A 25808-nucleotide genomic window follows, 5' to 3' on the forward strand; every position below is an offset into this window, starting at 1 on the left:
AGCTTGATATTATAATTTCATATTTTTAAAAATTTCTTATGCTTGAGAAATTTTTGAAGTGGTTTTCTTGGTCATTTTTGGCTTTTCCTGGCTTTCTTGTACAAGTCACATTTTCTCCTTGCACCTCACTATGGTTATAAAAGATTTTCTTATTCCCTTTAACCTCTTTGGCTAGTATTCTGCTGTTTTGTCTCTTTAGTATTTTTCCCCTAGTGGAATTGTTAGACACGGTGTCCTTCATGCCTTTTCAAAGTGTACTAACTTAGACCTTTTTTGTGTCCTGTATAGTTGCTGAGTGGTAAATGCCAAAATGAAATGAAATGCATCTGTGCTTTTACAGAAATGCTTTTTAAAGCAGCCTTCCAGCTGAAAGGTTGACTCAATATATTTATGGACTCTATATATTGGGCCAAATTATTCATGCTCCTGCTTGGGTTTGCTATGATCCTGTCCTGCCAGCATTCTCCCAAAGGAGACATGCTTAATTTTCCTGTTTGAACAGCTGAGCTGAGAAGAGGGGATGCTGAGTAATAATACTTCCCACAGTGTTTAAGGCACCACCAAATGGTATTGGTTGCGTAGGCAGGATCATGCCTTTGGCCTAGTTCCACATCCCAGCAAACTCCATGAGAAAATCTATGACATTGCCTCTGTGCAATTGGAGTATATCCTGTACTCCCATTGCTGTTTTGGGAGAGCTTTTTACAAAAGGAAAATACTCCTGGATTTGTTTATCTGAGGACAGTTGTGCCTTAGAAATGGTTTATTTGAGACTTTGACCTGAATTCTATTCTGATTTAAATTCAAAGAAATTCAGAATAACTCTGGGTTTACTCCAACGTAAGTGAAATACTGGTTGATGGGATAGCAACAGTGGTTCACAAAAATGCAAACAGCAGCTGGCTCTGGGTCCTCAGTTAATTTAATTGCACAGTTTTAGTTTAACTTGAACAAAATAATGACCTCCTTACTATTTTAAGAACCCTATTTTGAGAGGAGAGAATCATATTTCTTATATAAATCCATTTTCAAAAACCTTTTTTAGAGGTATGCCTTGCTAGAGATGGAGCCAAGTTTTTGGGGAGAGTAGAAGTATACTATATTTCACTGATCAGTAAGTACTCACAGTAGCTTTAAATTATGTAATGGGGAAGAGGATAGCTTTTGTACCTGCAGGGAAAACAGGCAGGTGGGTGGATACCACACAGAGGTGTAATTTCTCTGCCTTTGTAATTTCTGTGTTCTCTACACCTTGGTGTAGAGAACCAGGAAGAGGATTAGGGTATTATAGCAAGAATGATCTTAATGGCTATATCTGAGTAAAGGTTACCATACTGAGGTAACCTTTAGATAAAAAATCTGGATCCAATAGTAAAAGAAATTATTTTAATGATTTCTATTCTTCTGAAGTTTTGCAAGAATCACTTTAAAATAAATGGTTGAATCTTGCTTTTCACTAGAAGTAGATTAAAGTGAATTTAAAGGCTTTCTGCTGATATTATGAAATTTAGTGAGAGCTGGATACAATTTTTGAAATATGAAAATCATAGTTATGTATGAAATTTTCTGATTTTGCAGCAATTTTCTATATTGTTTCATTTCCTCTCTTCCCGTATTTATAGAGCCTGTTTTAAAATATCAGTGTTCTAAATTTTGTAATCTTCAAAATTAAAGCAGGAGTTGGGAAACTGATGATGTTTTTCAATAACAGATTTTATGAATGCTAATACTTGCTATTGCACAGTTCTGTAATGTCTGTTTTTTAATCTTTGTGTTTTGTTAAAGGATGAAGAGGAGAAGCTGACATGGAGAGACCGTATGCCTGGATATCTAGCAAACTTTTCACTGATTTTATTTATGGTAATGTAATTTGTATTTTTCTGATTTATCAGGTGTGAGAAATTTTGTGATGAGCATCCTGAAAGGAATCATAAATGAATGCTTTCAAGGATGATAATGATCTGAAGAGAGCTAGGGTTATAACCAACAGTCCATGAGATATACACGTCCTACCAGGAAGGTTGATCCAGCTCACAATCTACTCCCAGCCTTGTCTTTTAAAATACCTAAGTGGTTGTATATCTAATTTACTGGAATTTGCATATACTGCAACTGATTTCCTATGAAAATTGCATTTATTTTCTGACATTCAAAACCATTTTATGTTCTTATTCAAGTCAAATTCATGTTTGCATTTTTATGAATATATGTGTGTGTATATATATATATGTATACTATATTAAATATATTTAAGTATATATTAAGTATGTCGTTCATATTTATATGTATGCATTTACAAAATTTTGAATGAGTGCTAGCTTCCAGAGGCCATAGAAATCCTTTGCTTTTTAGGCAGATCTTCTGACTGGTGTCAGTTGGGACTTTGCTTAAAGCAGCTCGGCACAAATAACTGAAAGTTATCTGCATTTTAATATGTCAAACCTTGATTTTTGTGTATGTTTTCACTAGTTCAGATTAGAATCAATGGACGACCAGCACTCTTTTTTTTTTTTTTTTAATGTTTGGCCAATGAAGAGAAATCCTAGCTAGAAGAAGAAGAAGAAGAACAAGAAGCCCCATGAAAATTCAAAAGTAAATAAATAAGCTAGGAGAGAGTTACACTCTCAGAACAAATTCAGATGTTGTTAACAGACAAACTACAATACTTCTCAGTATGACTAAGCATACAGTTCTGATTTAACTTTAACAGGTCATCCTTTTGCAGATAAAATGCCTGCACATGCTCTTGACTTTAACCACATGTTTAAATCTCCCCTAAGCATGAGCTTAAAGCACTTTCCTGGGTCATAGCCTATGTATTCCACCCCCAGCTTACTGTAACATCTCAAAGACATTTATAAAGGTAAAACACAGAGCTCCGGTTCTTCAACTCCTGCTGATGGCTAGCGGCACTCTGCTGACTTACACCATTTGGAAAGTTGGCCAAAATGATTTTTCTAGAATATCTGGAGCATTAACAAGGCATAAGCACCTACAGGAGAGAGCTTACAAACCATACAAGAAGTTCAAGTCAGCTTTTGCTGAGAGCCAGCGTCTCTCCCACGTGGAGTTTACAATCTGCTCTTTACTGTATGTGGCCTGTCTTTTTTTCTGCTAAATTAGTTAAACAGTGATTGGAAACACCAGGCTAAATTTTTCTATCAGCTTGTGCAGCAGAATTACACTGGCGAAAGAAAATTTGCTTCATCAACCTCCTTTATTGCTATAATTCACAGAGACTATTTTTTTTAGCTGTGAGCAGCACATAGATACAGGCGATGAAAGCCTCAAGTTTATGTGTGTGTGTGCACACATACAACACACACACATATACACACACACATGAATATGCTGCAATTTCTAGTGCTGCAGAAGTGATGGTTGAATTCTTAACACTACCTTTTCCAGGCCCACACTGTCTGGCAGCACAAACCCACAGGAATTTTCCCTAAAAATGTCTACATTGTTATAGAATGATGATGTCATGTGCTTTTCCTCCCTCCCCTAACTTTACATGGCATACTTTCCCTGATAAATCTTGTGGTTGCTGATAGTTTTCTTATTGTAAATCTTTTTGTCTTTATTTTTCATTTCATTAACTCTGAATCCCCTTGTAGTTTCTACACATGCTTTATATTTTACACCAACAAATAATTCCAACCATTATTATACACACTTATAGATGCTTTAAAATCTGTTCACAACTCTCCTGATGTACACAAAACCCCCTTTGACTGCAGAGTAGGCACAAGATGCAACCTTGATTTAAGCAATCCCTTTTTAAGAGAATTTAGAACAGCAGTTCACAAATCACCAGTAAGGCAAATGGTAGCAGGAGCCCTAGGGTCTCTTCCTGGCCATATACAAGTTTTGCTTGTTTATCTCTATTAATTACATATATCACAGTTCAGAACCTCCACATTTAGAAAGTACACGTTATAGCAAAGATTTCTGAGTTAATGGTGAAAACACTGGTAGTTGCCGCAAGAGAGCAGGATGGCATGGGGCAGTGGCATCACCAGAACCTTCCTTTGTGCTCCTTGTGTTTGGCTCAGTCAGAAGAAGGAAGAAAACCAGTATGTCATGGCACAAGAGTTCAGTCTGTTCCTTCTTTTGGACCATATTGCCATATACTTACTCACATGGCATAATATTTGACTCTCAAATAGTCCCACCGAGGAGCCAAAGAAGTATTTGGACATTTAAAAATTATCCAACTTAGATGAAGGTATCAGTCTAGCCCACAGAGTTTTATAGCTTCCTTCTGCAATCTAGTATGCTTTCCTGTTTGTCCTCATTCATACCAGGCTCAGTAGGTGACCTTTTTTGCAGCCAATTTCCACCTCTGTTTCTAAGCAATTTAGTCAATGTCAGAGTAGTTTAAGTATTCAGTGAAGAAACGGTCTACCATAAGATTTAAAACTGGCTAGATGAAAAGCTGACAATGACAACAAAAAACAGAACAGGTACCTGAATGAAAGGTGGCTGATATGGAATTTGGGCAAGAGGTATAATTTCAGAATAGGAGCAATGCTGTGAAGGTAGAGGACTGTACCTCCCAGTTACCATCTGAGGAGTGAGTACTGTGCTGTCAGTTGTTATCAGTCCTATAAGCCCTCCTCAGCTCTTTCATTTTGCTGGATGCACAGATAAGGAAGACTCCTGAAGGAGTGTTTTTCCAGCTGTGCCTAAGCAGATGCTTAAAAAACAGGTAGGCGACTGAGGAGTTTCTGAAGCCTTTGTGCTTTGGCAAAAACAATGTTTTTGTTCCTTAAACAAGTGAAACTTTTATTTTTTATATAACTTAGAGGGATCAGTGTTGTAACTTAATATATCTTGCTATGGAACTGCATGAATTGACAAGGCCTCAACGTGCCAGCCTCTGATAATATCTCCTCTCCCAGTACTCTCTCCTCATTGATATGAATCCCCATAGTACTTGATCAGATTTAATATCTTAATATTCATCTTCCATGACCCGAGACTTCTGCTTCCTATTTAGCAATGACCGTTCTTGACAACTCTGTTTTTTCTGAACTGTAAAGCTGTCTTTTCTAGGTGGAAGTTTGCAGTGGAGACAGGTGTTTTTGGAGGCCCAGAGGTCTCATCACCTCCAGAATGATGCATAAAAGCTTGCTTTGCTGGCTTTGCTTTACTGGCACCATAGCAAAAGCTTCAAAGAAAACCACAGGTGAAAGAGACAGAAAAAGACTATTTGAAAGGTTATTAAGAAGAACGAATCTGTGAACCAAAATAAGATCTGAAGCTCTTTTATTCTTATTTTGGTGGACTCTAGAGATGAAAGGAGAATTAGATCACTGCCAAGTTGTTGCTATTTTGTTTTCTTTCATTATTAGGGAGATTACCCTATACTGTAGTGATCAGTACTTGCAAAGGTCAGTCAGATAAAAGTTAGATAAAAGTTCTGAACTTGGTGTTCCTGCACTACTTATGTCACTGCAAGAGCTGGGCAGATAGTTGATTTTTTGTGTGCTTGTTTGGTAGGAAAAATAAAAAGAGAAAACAGGCAAAAAGATTAGCTTATGTCAATCAAACTGTTTTCTCAACACAATGAAAACAACAGAAAGGAAGGAAACCATATTTATGCCATTTGTAAATGTTTCAATTCAGTGTTGCATGTTTAGACTTTTAACTTTTTTCTTTAGACCAACATTTGAATGAAACAAAAACTCATCATTCAGATACATTTCATTTTAAATGAATGAAACATTTCTTTTAAAAAATCAAAATAAGATGTTGTATTAGATTTTACATTTTGCAACAATTTTCTCACAAAAAGTGCTTGTGAACTTGATCTGATTTCTCCAGTAGTTTCTCCAAATCATTATTTTTAGTATGTTTACTATTTCTCTGTCAAAAAAAAAAAGTGCCCAGCTTTCATCTTCAACCTTTAATATAGCTCTGATTCTTGTTCTGGTTCTTTCACAATAGTGCTGTTTCATAAGATGATCTACCCCTGTATGCAAGGATCCAGCAAACCATTGCTATGTCATTAAAATGAAGTGGTAAATTTCCTTAGACCTGTGTTGTGAATTTGGGCCCTTAGGCCCACTGAAATAATTATAATTGTCTAATCCTTTACATTTGGATAGTCTCTTTCACCTGAGGATCTCAAGATGTTTTACCTAAAATAATGAATGTACATTAGAATTCTTGCCAAAGGCAAAAATGAAAGAGAAACATATATCTGCTCTCTGTTTTCTGCTATTGCTATGAAATTTTGCTTTTTTATTCCTCTTTTATTGTTTTTTTTTTTTTTTNAGAAAAGCTATCCAATAGTTTCTCAATTGGAAACGAGAAATGCTGTGAAAACTATACAAAGTACAAGCCTCTTCATGGCTGTATAAGTATTGTTTTTTTTTTTTTTTTTTTTTTCTGAAACCAGAATAACACAGCCCTGTGAAATTCAGATTCCTCTTGTGAGAACTTAACCTTCAGTAGCATGGCTGGCTTCCCTCATCTCATGGGTCAGAGCCAGCCCCTGAAGTACCCCAGGATACCAACTGATTTCTGGACAGAACTATAAATACTGTTTTAGGTCAGACTTAAAGGGGAAAAATGGTTTTTAATTTGTGGCACTAGTTGAGCAAACACAGGTGCCCCTTCGGTAGTACACAGCACACAGGTGAGTTGTTCCAGCCAGTGAAGCCTATTTACGTGACTGTATGTACCTGTAGGCCCTTTGGTCCAAGCTGTCAGAACCTATTGCCAGATAAAAGTCCTTGCTTAATATCCTCTTTGAGCCCAAACTATCTTAGTTCCATAAATACTGCATGGTTAATGTGTGGAGCTTTTAATTACGGAGGAATTGCACTTCTTTGGGAATTATTATGCCAGTTCAGGACTTTGCAACTATTTTCTTCATTATTTCCCTTGTTAAAGAGCTTTAAATTGTCACATTTTAATTTGGTTATCCCCTTGTTATTGTGTTACTCTAAGAAATAACCACACAACACCAATTCATGGAACAAACCCAACATACACGTCAATGCTTCTGTTTAAATGCTAGTCTCATGCTTGAACTAATCAATCTATACATTTCTTTGCAGATTATGCTGACATTTTCAGCAGTGTTTGGTGTGATCGTGTACCGAATTACTACAGCAGCAGCTTTGTCATTCAGCACAAATGAGACAACCAGGTCAAATGTTCGAGTGACTGTGACTGCAACTGCTGTCATCATTAACCTGGTTGTGATACTTATCCTTGATGAAATTTATGGAGCTGTTGCCAAATGGCTAACAGAAATTGGTAAAGTTATCTGACCATATTCCTCATTAGTACCTTGCATGTATTGACATGAGAGTATGCAAGGAGGTTCTGGTAGGAGTATTTCCCACTGAAGACTGCCAGTGAAAAAATTCAGGCCTATGGGGTGAGATGCTCAGACATGCCTCTGTAAACAAGGGGTCTAAGCCACAACATGCAGTTTGCCACTAATAGGAATAATTAGCTGAGCCATAATGCCATGTTAATGCAGCTGTGCTATTGCCAGGATTTCAGCTAGTATTTTGCATTGCACTGGCTCGGTGCCAAAATTGCCAGTTGAGAATTTTATACCTGCTATGTATTTTGATACACAATTATGCCTCTAGGGCCCTGGTTCACTGAAAGTCAGTGAGTTGTTGTAAAGATGTTGCTGGTTCTGGTAAAGCTTCACCTGTGGATCCTTCTCATGCTAAAACAGTTATTTCTCTGGTGTGATTTTTACCAGGTGCCTATCCCTCAATTTTTTTTTTTTCTTCTATTATAGTGTTTTGTCTGGGCTGGGCTTTTTGATAATAACAGCTATTTCAGTTAAGGGTGTGATTTAAAAAAATTTTTTTTTTATTGTAATAAGCCTGGCAATATACTTAACAAGTCTTTTTAAGGCAAGTCAGTCCTTCTACTACTATGTCACTTAGGGTTTTGCATTGTTATATCAGTTAGACCAAAGCTGTTCACAGATAGGGTCCTAACATGAGGTTCTTATAGCTGTCATTAATCATTTCTTCCAACATGTTTATACATCACCTCTAATTCTATATGTTTCAAAGGCTAGGAGCATGAACACAGTTATTCAAAACACTGAAAGTCGTCAGCAACCACAGAAGTCTTTAACGGTAGTAAGTGCTTTGCCTGTCTGTGAGTCAATTTTTGAGTGTCTAATATGGGCATCCAAATTAGAAGCTTTTTAAAAATTTAGAGTGATTCATTCACTTAAACCTTAGATTCCTTCTCTGTAAAACTACAGTAATGCGAAGCTAGTTGGACCTAGCTGACTACAGATTAAAACCTTAGGAACTCTAAGACCTGTGCTTCTTATTCTCACTTCCTGAAAACACTTTGAAAGCCACAAGTGAAACCATCTATTTTAGTCCTATTTTTTAAAGAGCAACATAAACTACAGATTTATCTAGTTGTTACAATAGAGGCCCAGTCCTGATTTTTTGAAGTACAATCCTGTGATTTTAGATTAAATTCCAAAAGTTTTTGAAAGAAACAAAGGCAAAGCAATGCATTTTCACAGAATGCCACCATATGGGCTTTGTTTGTTTGTTTGTTTGTTTCTGTTTTGCATCAGGCTTTAGGCAGAATGCAGCAGGGTTGCATAAATGCACTCTGCTCCAATGGCATAAGCAAGCTGAATGCTTACTGACATTCAAGCCAAAATTGTACTCAGTTTTTCAGCTTTTATGCAACCGACAACCTGCCAGCTGTGTGTGACCTGAGCAATGCTGTCCACTGCACCCGCCCAGATAAGAAACGGCACAACTCTTACGTAGAAGGAGTAGAGAGAGATGAAGGTGAGGCTTGTCCTCTCTGGCAGAGTATAACCAAGGGCTGAGAAGTGCCATTCACTGTCATTGCCTCAATGGGAGAAGCCCAGAAGGAAAATCTCATCCTTGAAAAGGTGCACCACTCTCAACTGTGAAAGAAGCAAGAATTTCTTTCTCACTTGCAGGCTATTCTTCTCCTGTCACTTTGCATTTAATTTCAATCCTGCCATCTCTATTTAGGCATCATTCTTAATTAACCATGAGGTGTTTTATTTAAGAAAGACCTAGCTTGAATAATCTCTAGTGCTACAAATTACACAAGTTACAAAGTTCATTCATGTAGCTTTCTCCAGTGCTAGGCTGAGATACAAACTGTAATTACAATGTTTAAAAAAATTACAATTTATTCATGCTGATAAATGCTCCTTACCTTGTGAACTTTCATTTTGCTGAGCAGAGCAAAATGGGCTCAATTCTCTTTTCACACTGCAGTTTATAGACAAGCTGAGGAACATGCTTATTGGGTGGTAGAAACAACTTTAGGGAGCATAGGTTCCCATTACAACCCCAAAATTGAAGCTTTATTCAGGTAGAAAATTAAGTAAGTCTGTAAGCATAAGAATAATACCACTGATATCAATGCCATCCACTTCAATACCTGCCAAGCCAGTGCTTTGGGGAAAGGAGTAATACTTTAGCTGTAATTAATATGGAGAACTCGCACAGGATGCCCTAAGGACTCCATGCATGTGGGCCCAGCACAAGCGTTCATGCAACATCAACATGGGCCACTGACCTTCCCATACTTGCAGATATGACCAGCAGAAGTGCAAATTATATCCTAGTGTTCCGAGGCTAGGTGTCAAACTTGATTTACCACTCATTTGCTCACTTGTAACTTCATGCAGGTCAAGGAAGAACAAGTGAAACAGAGAAGAAATCAAAATTATCTGGGCTTTTGTCTTGCAAAAGCAACAATTGCTTGGTGAACTAAGGCCCACATCACAAATTTATCAACTTGTTCTATACCTGCAAAGGTTCAACACTGCTGCACAAATTACCATATATTTGATTTTTTTTGTTGTTGTTTGTTTCGAAAGCTTTCTCCCTTACTAATGTATCTATTCTGGCTGGACACATTGCTTCTATAGCAGACCCCACTAACAAGAGAACAAATCCTGTGCATGCCTCTATTGCTGTGGTATAGTAAATCTGAGTGTGGGGAGGGAAGAGGTGAGTGAGTCTGTGGAACCATACATGGTGTGCAAATTTCCATCCAGGGACTGAGCTCATCTTTGTGGAAATTCTCTATAAGACAAAGGCTGCGATATTTCTCTCTTGACTTCAAAGCTATACTGCTTTTATTGGATATTCTTGTTGCCCTGTGCTGTTGCCCTGAGGATCTCTCCAGCATGCAGGCTCATCTTCAAATTGTTCAATTCCTTATGAAGATTTATTTAAACTTTTTTGTACATACAGATGAGTGATGACTTAGAGCAGAACTTCAGGGGCTCAGCAGATTGTGTTAACCTTTAATGAAAATGTGTTTGCAAGTGTCACAAATAATGCTGTGCAGTGGGGACATATGAGAGTTTTTGCAAAAATGCACAAGTTCAGCCAAATTGTAATAATGTTCTTAAAACTAATTCTCTGGATTTACCTTTTTATGTCATACTTTCATTCTGCAACAGAAGCTCAGTCAAGAGCTTATCACAGTAAAATTAACTGCTGTCATAATAGTCAAAGCTCATGATGGGCAGTACAAGAATTTAACCCAGACAAAATCCTTAAAAATGGAACTTTTCAAATCATTCTGTCAAATTGGAAAGTTTCTATCTTATACTTAGGAGATCTGTTCCTAGAAAATTTCCATGGAAATGAAACAATCCTGGGAGGCTGCCTGTTCGGAGTAATGATATGCTGAAAATGTTCAAGAAACATTTTTAGAAGTTGCTTAAAGAAGATTAAAAGTATAGAACATGTAGAGTGATTGGAGAAGCATTAGAGAAAATGTGCATTTATTTTGGGTTATGATTAGCAGGTCACTTAATGCCTTATTCAGAAAGGTACTTGAGCTTGAGTTTAACATCAAATACATAAACAAACCCATTATAGAAAAAAAGGCTTGAGCACACTAAGTTAAGCAGGCTTTTTAGTTTTTTTTTTCTCTGAATGAAAGTCTTTGTGCTTCAGTTTCTCCACTCATGAACTGAGAATTACTTTGTTATTGCAGTTGTATAAAGGCTAACTTATGCACATCTGCGTATGCTTATGTACATTAAGACCCTCTATACTAGTTTAGCTTTATGCAAATGAATATCAAGAGCTAATTAATTTTTTCTTCAAACTCCAGATAGCTAACAGAACTGTGTAAATGTAGACATAATAATACTTAGTATATATATTAAAATATATATTTAAAAGTACTATATATTTGATGACATAGTAGATGTCAGAGTACATGACAGAGGAGGTCTGTTCCAAGATTTCAAGACGTGGCCTGAAGCAGAGGAGGGTGATGTGATCTGCCCAGATCTCTCAGCAGGGCAGTGATAGAGCCAGGAAAAGAACTGAGGTGTTGTCAGGTCCAGGCCATGTGTCAGGGTTTGTTTTTATTTTGCGACCAAGCTATTGGATAGACAGCCAACAGCCATTTGTGATAAATTGTCAGAGACCTATCTGAGAACCAGGTTCATTATACTGTCTTTATTATTGTTTCTACCAAAGAATTTTTTAATTTCTATCTGGAAATTTGGAAAGACTCTCTGGAAATCAGAAGTCAAAAACTGAAGGAACTAGTGGCCATTGGTGCAAAGTGAAAGTACAAAGGAAAAAAGAGTATTAGCCTGAAGTTTACAGTTTAGTTTAGTGCAGTTTAGTTTAGTTAGTTGGGTTTATCAGGGATGTTTACATAATTACTAATTGATTTCTGTGATTTTCATTTTTTTTTAAATTTTTCTTCCAGAGGTTCCGAAAACAGAGAAAACCTTTGAGGAGAGACTGATTTTGAAGGCATTCTTACTAAAGTTTGTGAATTCTTATGCACCAATTTTTTATGTTGCCTTTTTTAAAGGAAGGTAGGTTAAATGTCCTTTATCTATACATATACATATGCATATACACACACATGTATATATTTAAATATACACATGGTATACATTTTTTATATATGTATTAGTGGATCCATGTTTAAAAATGGGCAGAAAGGGCTACTTAAGTAAAGTTTGGGATTGGCCATCCTTGCCAGATATGAAAAAACACCATTAGCAGAGTTGTCTAGAGTTTGCTTTGGAAAGGTAGGGCCTGATGTGGAGCCCTATACATTTTCTCTCCTAAGTAGAGCACAGACTTGAAATGAAACTGTTTTTTTAATAAGTATAAACCATACCTCAGAAAATTATTCCCTTTCAGTTAAAAAAGGAAGTTTCATTTATTAGTGAATGATACTGCTTATTGGTCTAAGCTTTCCACATTTTAGTAAATTTTTCTTGAAGCATCATTTGACAAAGAAAGATTTTCTTGTTTCTTTTGAAATTATGGAACTGTTTTCCTTATTATTTTCTCCATGTTTTGCATTATTTGCCCATATCAAGTTAAATTAAGAAATCGTTATAGTTAACTGGAAGCTGCATGTTTTGGCAAATGAGCTGATTGACCAAAAAGCTAATTCAGCTGTTCTGCTAAATAAGTATGATTTCCTGTCGCTTCAGGATCATTGTCTTTTGGGACCCAGTTATCTGCAGTATTGCACATGCTTTTGAATGGAGAGCTTAAAAGTGATTGTTTGCTGAAACTTTTGCAAAAATGTTTAAAAACATTGTCTGGATTGTTTCATACCAATTTGCTTTTCCTTTTAGGGGCTATAAAGTTTGCTGATCTCTATTCTTCTCTAATCCTAGTCAGCATCACTGATTGAAGAATTAGTGACACATTTTACCAGAAGTTGTAAATATTAGAAGACATTAAATGAAAAATATGTTTTCTCTCATTTTTAACACTCTCTTATTGTTGTGTGGTTATAAACCTCTTAAGTAAAGTCAATTTCACTGTTCCTCTCAGTTTAGTCAGAAGAGCCTTGATTGTTTGTACATATGTAAAAAAATGTCTTCAGGGCATTTCTCAGATACAAGAGGATCTGATTTAGGATATGTGTTCCCATTTTTGTGATCTGTAATCAAGGGACAGAGGTGTTTGGGGGTTTTTTGAAACATATTATTAAAAATATATCTTTAAGATGTAGTAGGAAAGCACAAGTACAGCCTTGCTATACTTGGAAATCATTTTGTATAATTAAAGTTGACTAGTTTTTTTCTTTCAAATCTATTTTGAAGTAGATGATAGTTCTGAAATATTTTAGCTAATATGAACGAACATGAATATGAATGAATATGTTGTTAAAGTTAACATTTTTTTCTTTTTTTTTAATTATTTCATATATTGTTATTGCTTTCAGATTTGTTGGCCGCCCTGGTCGTTATGTATATGTGTTTGATGGTTATCGAATGGAAGAGGCAAGTACACATGAAATTCAAACAAGCAAAAATTAAAAAAAACTTTAATAAAAAGAGACATGTGCAGTGTGTTTCAGTGGAATACAGACAACAAGGGAAAAACAGACAACAAGTTAAAAATAAGTTTACCAAGATGTTAAATTTTCAACATAAATAGTCAAAAATAGTCAAACCCAAATTCTCTCTCTGAGGTACCTATATGTTCTCTCTCTCTGTAATTCTGAGCACTTCACAGTGAAGCACAGCACTTCATATGTGAAGCTTCACAATTTCTGTATTTTACAAATGGGCACTAAGGCACAAACAGATTAAATGATTTAACCAAGGCCCTTGGGAAGCCTATGAGAAAACTGAGGCTTGAATCTGGGTTCTTATTCTGTACTATGGATCACTAGAAGACTCGCAGTTGTAACAGCCTAAAAAGTTGTAGCCATTTTGTGCTAAACCTGCAAATAATTTTTTTCAAAATTCCTTTTAACTGATGTGGGTATTCCCTTGAAAATCAATAGACTTACTCAAGGGCTTGCAATAAAGCATATGCATAAGTCTTTGCAAGATCGAAGATTTTCTCCTCCCTTGGGAGACATCAGGTTGGAAGAGAATTGGGGATACTGCATTATGTTTATTACATTGATTATATAGTAAATACTTTAAAAGGAAATATAGTAGCTCCAGGACACAATAAGTAATTTCAGAGCTCTGCATATTTTTCATAATGTGGTTTTATTAGTGGAGATGAAATACCTTGTTAAGGAAAGAATTGAAATGATCAATGAGTTCTGTGTTCCTGCATGAATCAGTAGCAGGGTCTGCAAGCTCACATAGATAGATCTTCCAGGTGGGTACTTTTAAACATATTAAGTGTTACCTTGCTCCCTTCACACTGTGCATTTTTGTTTAATTACAGTGTGCTCCAGGAGGCTGTTTGATGGAACTCTGCATTCAGCTGAGCATCATTATGCTTGGAAAACAGCTGATTCAAAACAATCTCTTTGAAATTGGAATCCCGTATGTATCTCAGCCTTCTCCATTACCATGCGCTTATTCCTATGACACTATAAATTAAAGGCTTGATCCTTATTCCACTGGATGGGACTTTTGCCACTAACTTCAGTGGGTTCTAATTAAATGTGATGATAAATCACATTTTTGGTTGTGATGAAATGATCTGGCTGTATTTTATGTTGAATGATTGGCTATATCTGCAGTAAATGGCTTAAAGAAAATGATTGAATATATTAAATAATTGATCTAAATTAATTTTAGAAACATGATAAAACAGGAAAGGTATGATGGATCTCTTGAGAAGTTTTAGAGAAGCTTTCAGGGCAGTAGCATGGAATATTAATCGGTATAAAGCAGAAGAGAGGTGGGTGGGAGAAAAGCAATAGCTCATAAAAGGTGTTAAAATGGATTACTTGATCTATGACTATTTTCTGGTTTTACAGATGAAGTCCGCACATTCCTAATATGCCTGTATGTCAGTATGTCACTATAGGATGCAGGAGCTGGGTTCAGCAGCTGTCTTTGCCACAGGATACTCAGTGCACAGTGTCCTCTGCTCCAAATGCAGCAGGAAATCTCTCTTGGTCCATTTCCAGTGGCAAGGGTTTTTTCAGGCAAGAGACTCCACTGAGAATGCCCTGTTGCTGCCTCTTGGGAGGTTTGCCCTTGTTTCTGTTAACTGAATCATCCTTGTTGATGGCAACGTTCTGTGAAATGTTGCCTTGGATGAAGGGTCTGGCTTAGATGCAAGCCTTGACTCCACTGAGTTTAGTCAGAGTCTTTCCACTGGTGTACGTAGCTTTTGGATCACATCCCTATGGAAGGCCTCAGAGATGCTATCTAGAAACCAAGATGAATGATGAAATATTTAAAGACTGGGCCCTTTTCCTCTTTTGCCCTGGCATTTTTATTTTATTTATTTATTTTTTAGTAATTTCTATGGAAAGAAAAAAAAACCTTCCTGAACAAATGAAATATGGATTAGGGATGGTTTCATTATTGTTGTGTCAGAGTTCACTAGGGAGGTCTGTTTTCTGTCTACATCTTATTGAGTTTTAGTTTATTTTGAAAAAAGGATGGTAAATCATTCCCAAAGTACCTGATATGTTGAAGGCTTAGAGCTTTCTCAGTGCAAACCCTCTTCCAAAAACATACTGCTACTGGGCTTGTTTAATGGGAATTTTATGATGCTGAAATACTATTTTTATTATCTTTGATTCAGGAAAGCAGAGGTTGATCCAGTCAAAACAGAAAACTAATGTTAAATTATTTCTCGGTGCCCTGACTACAACTCTTGATGCAAGAATGTGACAATCTCATCCCATTTTCCTCTTTCATTCCTGCTCCCCCCACACTTCTGCAGCAACCTATGGCAACCTCATTTTTTTTTAACTGAATAACTGTTTAAAAACAAACTTACTTTCATCCTCTCTGGAGAAACACCTCCTCGCAGTCACAATGCTATCTTGTCATCCTGAAATAAACAAATCTGGTTTTCCTTTGCTCATCCCATTCTTACCTAAACCAAGTACATATCTGTGGGGCTCAGCCCGTCTCACCAGACCTGTTTAGACCAGGGGAAGAACTGAGCTATACTGAATGCTCAGGCTAATTAAATCAGAATTAGCCTTGTATTTCTGCATTAACCACTCTACTGGTTTGGACTACATCCTTAGTGGTGCTTTATTACACCCCATCTGCCCGGCATACACACAGACAGACACGCTTTGAGTCTTGATCTGTCAGACTTTCATAGAACTGTCCATAGGGCTGCTGGATGCAAATAAATCCAGAGAAATTAGCACTACAAACATGCACAGTCACTGTGTTGCACAAGTAGTGATTGTGGCATGTCAATGTTACACACTTAATCTACTACACTTGGACTTTCCACTGTTAGCAGATGTAGCAGATGTGTATATGAACATATCCTCATGCTCTCTGACCGCTGGTCTTTTTTGCCTGGCCTCCTGCCTTGGTAATCTCTTATTATCAGCTCAGCTCCTCTGTTAGATCATGTTTTTTCTACTGCAGAGCTTTTTATTTTCCTTCACAGAGTATCATCAGGGCCTTGCTACATTTTCCAGGGTCTACTTTTGCAGAAGCAATGCACTGTAAGCTGCAATCCTTCTGTGGCAGAAAGATAGACTAGTCTTTTCTATCTTGTTTTGGCAGCCCTATTTTTTTTCCGTTGCTTTGTGCCTATTTGGGAAGGAATGAGAGTCAGAGTGAATAACATTAATTCTTCAACTGGCTGCCAATATTTTCATTGAAGGCAGAGTACACATGCTGCAATCAAGCTTACCCATATGAAGAGTCAGAATGGACTATCACAAATGATCATTTGTTCTTTAGAATCTGGAACTGTCCTCTAGACATCTGTAACATGCAAGAATCTCTCTGCTAAGTTATAAGATAACCCAAACCAGAAGGGTTCTCTTCCCTATTGAAACCTGGGAGTTTCTAGAGTTATTTCCAGAAAAGCTTTTGATTTCATTCATAATAAAACCAAAAGCATTTTAATTGCAGAAGAGCCTTACTCCCAGTTATTGCCTCTTTTACTGGTAAAATACAATAAAGCAGGTGATACCCTGTGTTCATATGCAACAGCCATTCATTAGGTCTCTAGCTCCCCAAATGCTGCCACAGTTGGGAACCATCATTTGGTTTCTTCATGCTAGCTTATCCACAGCCAGTGCTGGCTAGAGAGCTCTGATGTTAAACTTCAGATGGCAGCTCTGCATTGCACAGTCACTAGGACACACCTAGCCTTTTCCCAGTACATATCTGGAGAAATTGCTCCATAGCTATGACAGATGTGACTTTCTGGTGTTTTAAACCTTTCTGTGATTTCTTTTTCCATCTCTGCGTCCAAGAATATCAGAACAGCTAGGTGAATGCAATGACATTGGAATTATTAAAAGCTAAGCCTTCTTGAATGGAAATGTGCGTTCTGGGGGGCTGGAATTTGCAAGTTTAACAGATGTAAATATGCCACATTTCACTCAGATGTGTCACATACCATAATTCTTTTACTGTTTCCATAGAAATTGACCCTAAAATGCTGCAGGGTTTGAGAGGCTTGCTCTACAATTGTTTTAATACTCCTCTATTCCTATTCTCTGTTCCTAAACTTACTGCAAAAAGTCCATGTGGTTATTTTATTGCTCTCTGTCTCTGACCTTGGTGAAAAAGCCTTTCAGTTGAAGTCCCGGCCCTATTGAAGTCAATGAAAAACTTCCACTGACTTTAGTGGGGCCATGATTTCAACCTTTTTATTCAACATCGGTTTCCATCACTTATTTCAAAATGCACTTAACTATGTTGGGTCGGAATACCAAGAGCCAATAAAATCCATTTGAAGACACCCTTTCATACCTGCTATCTTTTCTGTTGCATTTCACCTCATATAAAATTTTGCTAATTAAAGCTCTTTTTTTTTTCTGGGGTTTTTTTTTTTTGGTCTGTTTGCAAAGTCAGTAAATACCAAACACAACTAAAGTTCCTACAGAATTCAGAAGGAGGTCTGAGTGTGCGAAGGAAACATGACTAGACCATAAATTTGTGGCACAGGGTGAGATTAAAGTGATTCTTTCTCCCCCTTGCCTTCTTCTGCTACCCGCTTCCCTATGCACATGGAAAGCTGTTCCCTTGTGGGAACAGACTGCAGGAATATGGCTGTAGGAAATCCAGAATGTTCAGTGCTCCTTCTGCCAAGCAGCAAAAAAAAAGTCCAGGCAAGGTCACAAGAGTTTGAGTCGCTGCACTCCCTTCCTCTTCTCCAGATATATGGTGCTCCAGCTACATAATCTAATAGCACTTTCTGTCTAGATTTCTCCCTGTACCATTTTCTAGCATGCTGCAAAGGAAAAAGCATCAACTAGTAAGGATAGACTTAAAAACCTCTTGGCATAAATAATCATTCATCTCTGGAGGTTGGATTCTGGAGGTTTTGTTTCTATTTTTCTCATCTTTCTTGCACTGAAGTTCAAGCAGAATATCCATTTGCATCTCTGTTCTAGCAAGTATTGCCTTACAATACTTCAAATTCACTCCTTGGTGACAGTCACAGGTGATCTGCCTTTGCAGGGACTAAGGGCATTTGTTAACTGTGAGAGTCTTGAGAAATTGGTGAACTGATCTCAGTCCCAATCTTTCTGGCAAGCTCTGATGGAGCAACATTATGGGGACTGCACAGGCACTGAAGACACAAAGACTTGTGCTGACAAAATAATTTTTCTGCTTCTGTCCTATTTCAACCTGTCTCCAGCTATTTGCTCTCTCTGATCTCTTTACATTCTGTTCTGTCTTACGTCACAAATTTCCCCTTTTTTCCTAAGTCACCTCTATGACCTCCCCTACTTCCCTCAAATTCTGATCCTACCCTTTACTATAAATAGAAAACTACAGAATCACTTCTTTGTTTTTTAAAATAAAGCTTCATATAAGCATATACGTTATGCCCAACCATGATCAACCATGACCGCTGGGTTGCAATTTGTCTCTCCTTGTCCTCATCTGTTTTTTCTGCAAAGCTTGTGAGCTTTTCAGGCTTGGAACTTTTTTCTGCAGTGATTTTCTACTCTTAGGATGATTACCTTGAGTCATGCAATGCTTATCTGTTATTTTCAAAATTACAGACAGTGTAATTAAACCATGTCCCCATCTCCTATCTAATACAACAGTTTGATGCCAACCCCTTGTGAGCAGCTGCAGCACCACTTTTAACTGCACGAGAGAATCCTAACAAAACCTCTGTTTTTCATTTTCTTTCTCCCTGATCCTCCGTGCAGTCTTCTTTCATGCTATTCATTCTCCTCAAGATCTTTTCTTGCTTTTTAACATTCACTAGCAAAAGGACCAGAAATAATTGTCCAGATTTAGGTGGCTACTAGAAGTATCATGAAACTTCCCTGCTTGTGTCTCTTCAGCACAAAGGTTCCCAGAAACTCATTTCAAATGGGCAAATTTACCTCTTTCTGCCTGGTGAGGCTGCCTGGCATGCAGAAATCAGAAGATAAAACTGCTCTTGATTCTTGATTGCTTTCAGCTTTGTTTAAAAATATTGATCTGAGTAATTACAAAACAGGTTTCACACATGCACATTTGAAGATCTTACTCAGTTTTAATAACACAATCATACGTGCAGCTATAGAATTCTGCAAAACTCATTTTCATTGCTCCACTGCTGTATAGCTAGAGAATAACCCTGAGAGTATCTATCCAGTGCAACTCCCTATTCTCTGTTCCATTAATTTTCTGACACACTTCTGTTTGGTCTGAAACCTCACATGCTTGGATATGACACAAAGGTACATTTCTGTGGAAAATTTGAAAAGAATTAGTTTGGCGCTCTTTCAATTTGCTGATCCTTTAAAAAATTGCATAAAATAAAAATTAAAAACTGTTCAAAGCTTAACTCAAAATAGTTCAATGTTGTGCTCCTCATGACTGGCATATAGATAGATCATAATGAAAAATTAAAAATTATTCTCAGTAACTGAGCCCTGGATTTAGTGCATTCTCAGATAAACATAAAACACAACTATTGTTTTAGTTACAGAATTCTCATGGGAGTTATGGATATGTGTTAAACTCCATCACATGACTCCGTGGTGCTATAACTAGAAGATTAGATCACACATGCACAGACTTCACTTCTCAGCACACCCAAACTTTATCTCAGCTGCTGCACAGTGACAGTGAGATGCACTTCAGTCTCATCTGCCCATGGTAATGTGAGGGACATTTATAGCTCATATCATTTTATTGGAACAGAAATTAACACTGTCTTGAACTCATTGTTCACTTTCCTCTGAGAGACCCTCACATTAGGAAATTAATTGGGATATGCTGGAAGGGCATAATGGGGATTCTTTGATTGGAAGAAAGCCAAAGCTGGAAGAAAGCCAATGTCACCCCAGTCTTCAAAAAGGGCAAGAAGGAGGACCCAGGGAACTACAGGCCAGTCAGGCTCACCTCCATCCCTGGAAAGGTGATGGAGCAGCTCATCCTGGAAGCCATCTCCAAGCATGTGGAGGAAAAGAAGGTGATCAGGAGTAGTCAGCATGGCTTCACCAAGGGGAAATCATGCCTAACCAATCTGATAGCCTTCTATGCTGGAATGACTGGCTGGGTAGATGAGGGGAGAGCAGTGGATGTTGTCTACCTAGACTTCAGCAAGGCTTTTGACGCTGTCTCCCATAGCATCCTCATAGACAAGCTCAGGAAGTGTGGGTTAGATGAGTGGACAGTGAGGTGGCTTGAGAACTGGCTGAATGGCAGAACTCAGAGGGTTGTGATCAGTGGCGCAGAGTCTAGTTGGAGGCCTGTAGCTAGCGGTGTCCCCCAGGGGTCAGTACTGGGTCCAGTCTTGTTCAACTTCTTCATCAATGACCTGGATGAAGGCACAGAGTGCACCCTCAGCAAGTTTGCTGACGATACAAAACTGGGAGGAGTGGCTGATACGCCAGAGGGCTGTGCTGCCATTCAAAGAGACTTGGACAGGCTGGAGAGGTGGGCAGAGAGGAACCTCATGAAGTTCAACAAAGGGAAGTGCAGGGTCCTGCACCTGGGGAGGAATAACCCCATGCACCAGTACAGGTTGGGGGTTGACCTGCTGGAAAGCAGCTCTGCAGCGAAGGCCCTGGGAGTGCTGGTGGACACCAAGTTAAGCATGAGGCAGCAATGTGCCCTTGTGGCCAAGAAGGCCAATGGTATCCTGGGGTGCATCAGGAAGAGTGTTGCCAGCAGGTGGAGGGGGATGATTCTCCCCCTCTACTCAGCCCTGGTGAGGCCACATCTAGAGTACTGCGTCCAGTTCTGGGCTCCCCAGTACAAGAGGGATGTGGCACTACTGGAGCAAGTCCAGCGAAGGGCTACAAAGATGATTAGGGGACTGGAGCATCTCTCCTCTGAGGAAAGGCTGAGAGAGCTTGGCCTGTTTAGCCTAGAGAAGAGAAGGCTGAGAGGAGATCTTATCAACATGTACAAGTATCTGAAGGGAGGGTGTCGAGAGGATGGGACCAGACTCTTTTCAGTGGTGCCCAGTGACAGGACGCGAGGCAATGGGCACAAACTGAAACACAGACACTTCCATCTGAACATGAGGAAAAACTTTTTCACTGTGAGGGTGACAGAGCACTGGAACAGGTTGCCCCGAGAGGTGGTGGAGTCTCCTTCTCTGGAGATATTCAAAACGCGCCTGGATGCAATCCTGTGCAACGTGCTCTAGGTGACCCTGCTTGAGCAGGGGGGTTGGACTAGATGATCTCCAGAGGTCCCTTCCAACCTCAGCGATTCTGTGATTCTGTGATTCTGTTTTAAATCTTGTCCCCAGCCTCCTATCCTCTGAATACTACATCACCTCTGTCAGAGGCAAGTTCCCTTGATTGCCATAAAAGCAGAGAGGGAAAAAAAGAGGAAATTTTGGTATCTTGAAATGGCTGAGTTTGCATAAAGTAGAAGGTAAATGTCTTTGGAAGGATACATTTAGTTCTTTCTCGTAGAGTATTTTAACACCCCCACCCCCTCCCATTTATTAAAATTATGTAAACTGAGTGTTCTGGGTACTCAAAGTATTTGGTTAGTCCCAATATATCTGGGTATTGCCAAAGTACTGAGGCTGTTATAATCATACTTGTGAGCTATGTCCTCAGCTGCACCTGGAACAAAAGTCAGAGTACATCTGTTGATCTTTGCGGCTTTGTATTCCTGGGCCTGACACAATTTAGGTCTGTCTTGAGAATGTCTGCTGATCTCCATTTCCTCAGCCCAAATATCCAATTTACCCCTGTACTGGTGATGAAATTGAAGGGACCCCCAATAACACCAGACTTTGTAGAAGTTCTGAAGTCAGTGTGGTCATTTCCAGGCTGCTATCAAGCTTTGGTCTATGTGATGACCTAGTGTTCCTGCATAACTCAGGGTATTTTCATGAACAAAGTAATAAACCTAGCCAGCAAAGTCTTTAGTGTAAGTGTTTGCCAGCCAGCCTTGCCCTGCTACTTAAATTAGGGTGTGAGAAAATGGTTTTGCTAACTGGAGGTACAAATGAAAACCCCGACCATCTGCCTATGTGCTCCTGTCTCCAGGCCACACACTTCTAGTTCAAAGGATTTATTGCAAGCTGTGGGAGAAAGTTTTGTGGGGGAATCCTGCTTATACCATTGGCAACACTTCACTGGAATTAATCTGGATTTTTACTCATACTGCACATATGTGAAGAGCTATAAAATTATGCTATGCATATCTGTGAAAGATAAACTTCATCTGCAAAGTGAGGAAATACAAGTATAAATCTTCATGTTTGATTCAGCTTCCTTAATTTTGGAGAAATATCTTACTCTGTTACATTTTTTCAACGGGAATTTCTCAGTGCGTAAAATAGCACAAAGTTATCATGCTTGTACAATTAAAATGTCATCTATGGAGGGCACTGGGAATTCTTTACTCTTCTTTTATATATGGATTCATTTTACACTGAGATTATGCTACTTATGAAGTTCATGTATATGGCTATGTCATGAAATTTGTATCCCCATCTCAATGGGACAGTGATTGATACTACTGTTCCTACTGAGACTGCTTGCACAAATAATTGTTCATCCATGTGAGTAATTTATAGTCTAGCCAAAAAGACAGTTGTTGTTGTAAAGCACGATCAAAATGAGACTGTCAGATATAAGCTCTTCTGATCTTTGGAGGCTGGGAAAGTTAGCTGATCTGTGTTTACTCAAGAACTGGTAGGAAAGTGTTTTGCTTTTCTGCTTCAGGGGTGGACATCTCACCAGTGTATCTGGTCTTGCAAGATGTATCCTCTTCAGATAGCAGAAATATTTCTTGATCACAAATCAGGAATTTCCAAATCTCACCATTACAATGGCTCGGTTCTAGTTCAATGTTTCGGCGTTTAAGCACACTAAGGCATACTGAATACAAGTTTAGAACCTCTAAACTCTTGCAAAAAGTCCCTAAAGGTAGATTACACAGTTGTGAAAGTAGATAAGGCATCTAATCCCTGGTGAAGTAAGTTTTCTAGGATTTACATAGATTGCATGTTTTGGCTTATATATGGTCAGTAAACTCTCAGGAAAAAAGACAACTTCAGAAATACAGTGAAATCTTTCAAGTTTGATGTTAATAGCTCTATAATTATGTAGTTTCCAGTAATTTAGGAATAAATTTTCAGAAAAGTCCTAACTAGTTCCAGTTCTTTCCCACTGAGTTCCAGTATCAGCTATTCAGTGGAGTCATGAAGAGGTTGTTATCATATATATCACAAGTAACACTTTTCTATGAGCACTTTTCTATGTTACTGAATCTGAAGTGACTAAAATAGAATTTCTGTTTGTGCACGAAAGGAATGACACATCATTATGAGACCAAAATTGACTGACCTTGCTAAAACTCTGTTATGAATCTCATTCTCTCTGTCCATTTGACCTCTGCTTGGATGTTAGGCAGATACAAGGCAATTGACTTCCTTCAAGCTGAAAGGCCATTAGTAAAATTAAGACATTGTTTACATTTGATAGGTATATGTTTAGTTGTAGCATTGTTTTGGGTGAAGAAAATACAGCTTCTTCTTTAAAGTTCCGTATGCAACTTTTTTTGGCCTATTTAAATACACTCGAGTATATGTTCCTGTGCCCAAAGAACACTGGAACCTGAGAAACTGTATGTATTTTCTGTTGATCACAAGGCTGATTTTAAGTTATGATATTCATTTTTAAAGTCATAAATGGATTTGGACCTATCAGCATCTAAGAGAGACTTCTTTTCTACCAGTGCTGCAGATCTATCAGCAAATGAGCTCATTTCCTCTTCTTTTGTAAAACAGACATTTTTACTAAGTTCATAAGTTCACCAGGTTTAGGAATCAATGCATTCCTACTCAGAAATAAGTTCCATCCTTTTGACCTTAAAGATATGTTATACGGAAGTTCCCAAGTTTTAATATGAAAGAGAAGTGCATCTGTGCTAGGTATGTGGTATGAAGGTTTCACATTATCTTCTGTTATTTTGTTTGTTTCTTTCTTTCTTGAGGGAGAGATGCACAGTCTGATGTTTTTGAGATTATTAATAATATTTGCCCAAGGCATCTAAGTCTTGAGAAGATGTCTGTTCAATATCTATCTCAAGATAAATAATTATTAAAGAATAATGGGCTCAACTCCATTGCAGCAGTGTTATGCCATCGTAACTCACCTTGTGACACAGTAACATGGGAACTATTTCATCCAGCAGCCTGTCATCTGGCAATAAGCAGCACCATAACTTCAGAGGATGGTGCAAAATAAGCCTGTGGGGCACCAAATTAATGTGATACACATTTTGTATTGCAGAGCAAAAAGTTGGGCCGAATCCTGTAAAGAAAAAAAAAAATTGTTTCAGTCTGGCTCTTTGTTCCTCAGGAAGTTAAAGAAGCTCTTCAGGAAGCTGAAGGATGAAAGAACTGAGACAAAGGAAATCAACACCAACCAGTTGAAGGACCCTCAGCAATGGGATCTTGACTACAGCTTGGAACCTTTCACTGGGCTGACTCCAGAATACATGGAAATGAGTAAGATTTCTGAATTCCTTCTCCCTTTCTTCAACAACCATACTTTTCCACAGGACCAAAGTAGCATATATGTCATAAGTTAGCACAACAGAAGGAAAAAAACACTGTTGTAGCTTTGTAAAAATCGCATGTAAGAAAGGTGAGGTATGAGACTCTACCACATTACCAGTGTAGCAGCAGTGATGAGACCTAGTAGCTGTGGATATTTGTATTGTGAGAGTTGAGGGTCCCCAGCTGAGAACAGTGCATAGAATTCACAGAATCACAGAATCACAGAGGTTGGAAGGGACCTCTGGAGATCATCTACTCCAGCCCCTTGCTCAAAGCAGGTCAACTACAGCAGGTTGCTCAAGACCTTGTCCAGTCAGGTTTTGAATATCTCCAAGGACAGATACTCTACAACCTCTCTAGGCAATCTGTTCCAGTGTTGACCACCCTTACAGTAAAAAAGGTTCTTCTTATGTTTCAATAGATCGTCCTGTATTTCAGTTTGTTTCCATTGCCTTTTGTCCTTTCATGGGATACCCCTGAGCAGAGTCTGGCTCCGTCTTCTTTAATTCCACATCCCTCCACCCTCAGGTATTTTTACACATTAATAAGATCTCCCCTGAGCCTTCTCTTCTTCAGGATCAGCAATCCCAGCTCCCTCAGCCTCTCCTCATTTGTCAGATGTTCCAGTCTCTTAATCATCTTAGTGGCTCTATGCTGGACTCCCTCCAGTGTGTTCCACCCCCACTCACCCCCAGTATGTCATTCCAGTATGTCCAGTATGTTCTTTCTTGTACTGGGTATCCCAGAACTGGACACAGTACTGCTGATGTGGTCTCACCAGTGCTGAGTAGATGGGAAGGATCACCTCCCTCGACTTGCTAGCAATGCTCTTCCTGGCAACAGCCCAGGAGGCTGTTGGCCTTCTTTGCTGCAAGGGTACATTGCTGGCTCATGGTC

At 38.4% G+C, this 25808-nt stretch overlaps 1 protein-coding gene across 1 annotated transcript in view; it reads left to right on the forward strand.

Annotated features, from left to right (window-relative positions):
* Positions 1 to 25808, forward strand: part of ANO2 (anoctamin 2) — a 194667-nt gene that overhangs the window by 147041 nt on the left and 21818 nt on the right. The window contains exons 19-24 of the mRNA XM_026081614.1: positions 1786 to 1860; positions 7071 to 7272; positions 11746 to 11857; positions 13234 to 13291; positions 14199 to 14299; positions 24712 to 24860. Coding sequence (XP_025937399.1) covers positions 1786 to 1860; positions 7071 to 7272; positions 11746 to 11857; positions 13234 to 13291; positions 14199 to 14299; positions 24712 to 24860 — 697 coding nt within the window. The remainder of the gene's footprint in view (positions 1 to 1785; positions 1861 to 7070; positions 7273 to 11745; positions 11858 to 13233; positions 13292 to 14198; positions 14300 to 24711; positions 24861 to 25808) is intronic.

The sequence above is a fragment of the Apteryx rowi genome, unplaced genomic scaffold (genome assembly GCF_003343035.1).
Source record: "Apteryx rowi isolate R43461 unplaced genomic scaffold, aptRow1 scaffold_556, whole genome shotgun sequence".
NCBI classification, from domain to species: Eukaryota; Metazoa; Chordata; class Aves; order Apterygiformes; family Apterygidae; genus Apteryx; species Apteryx rowi.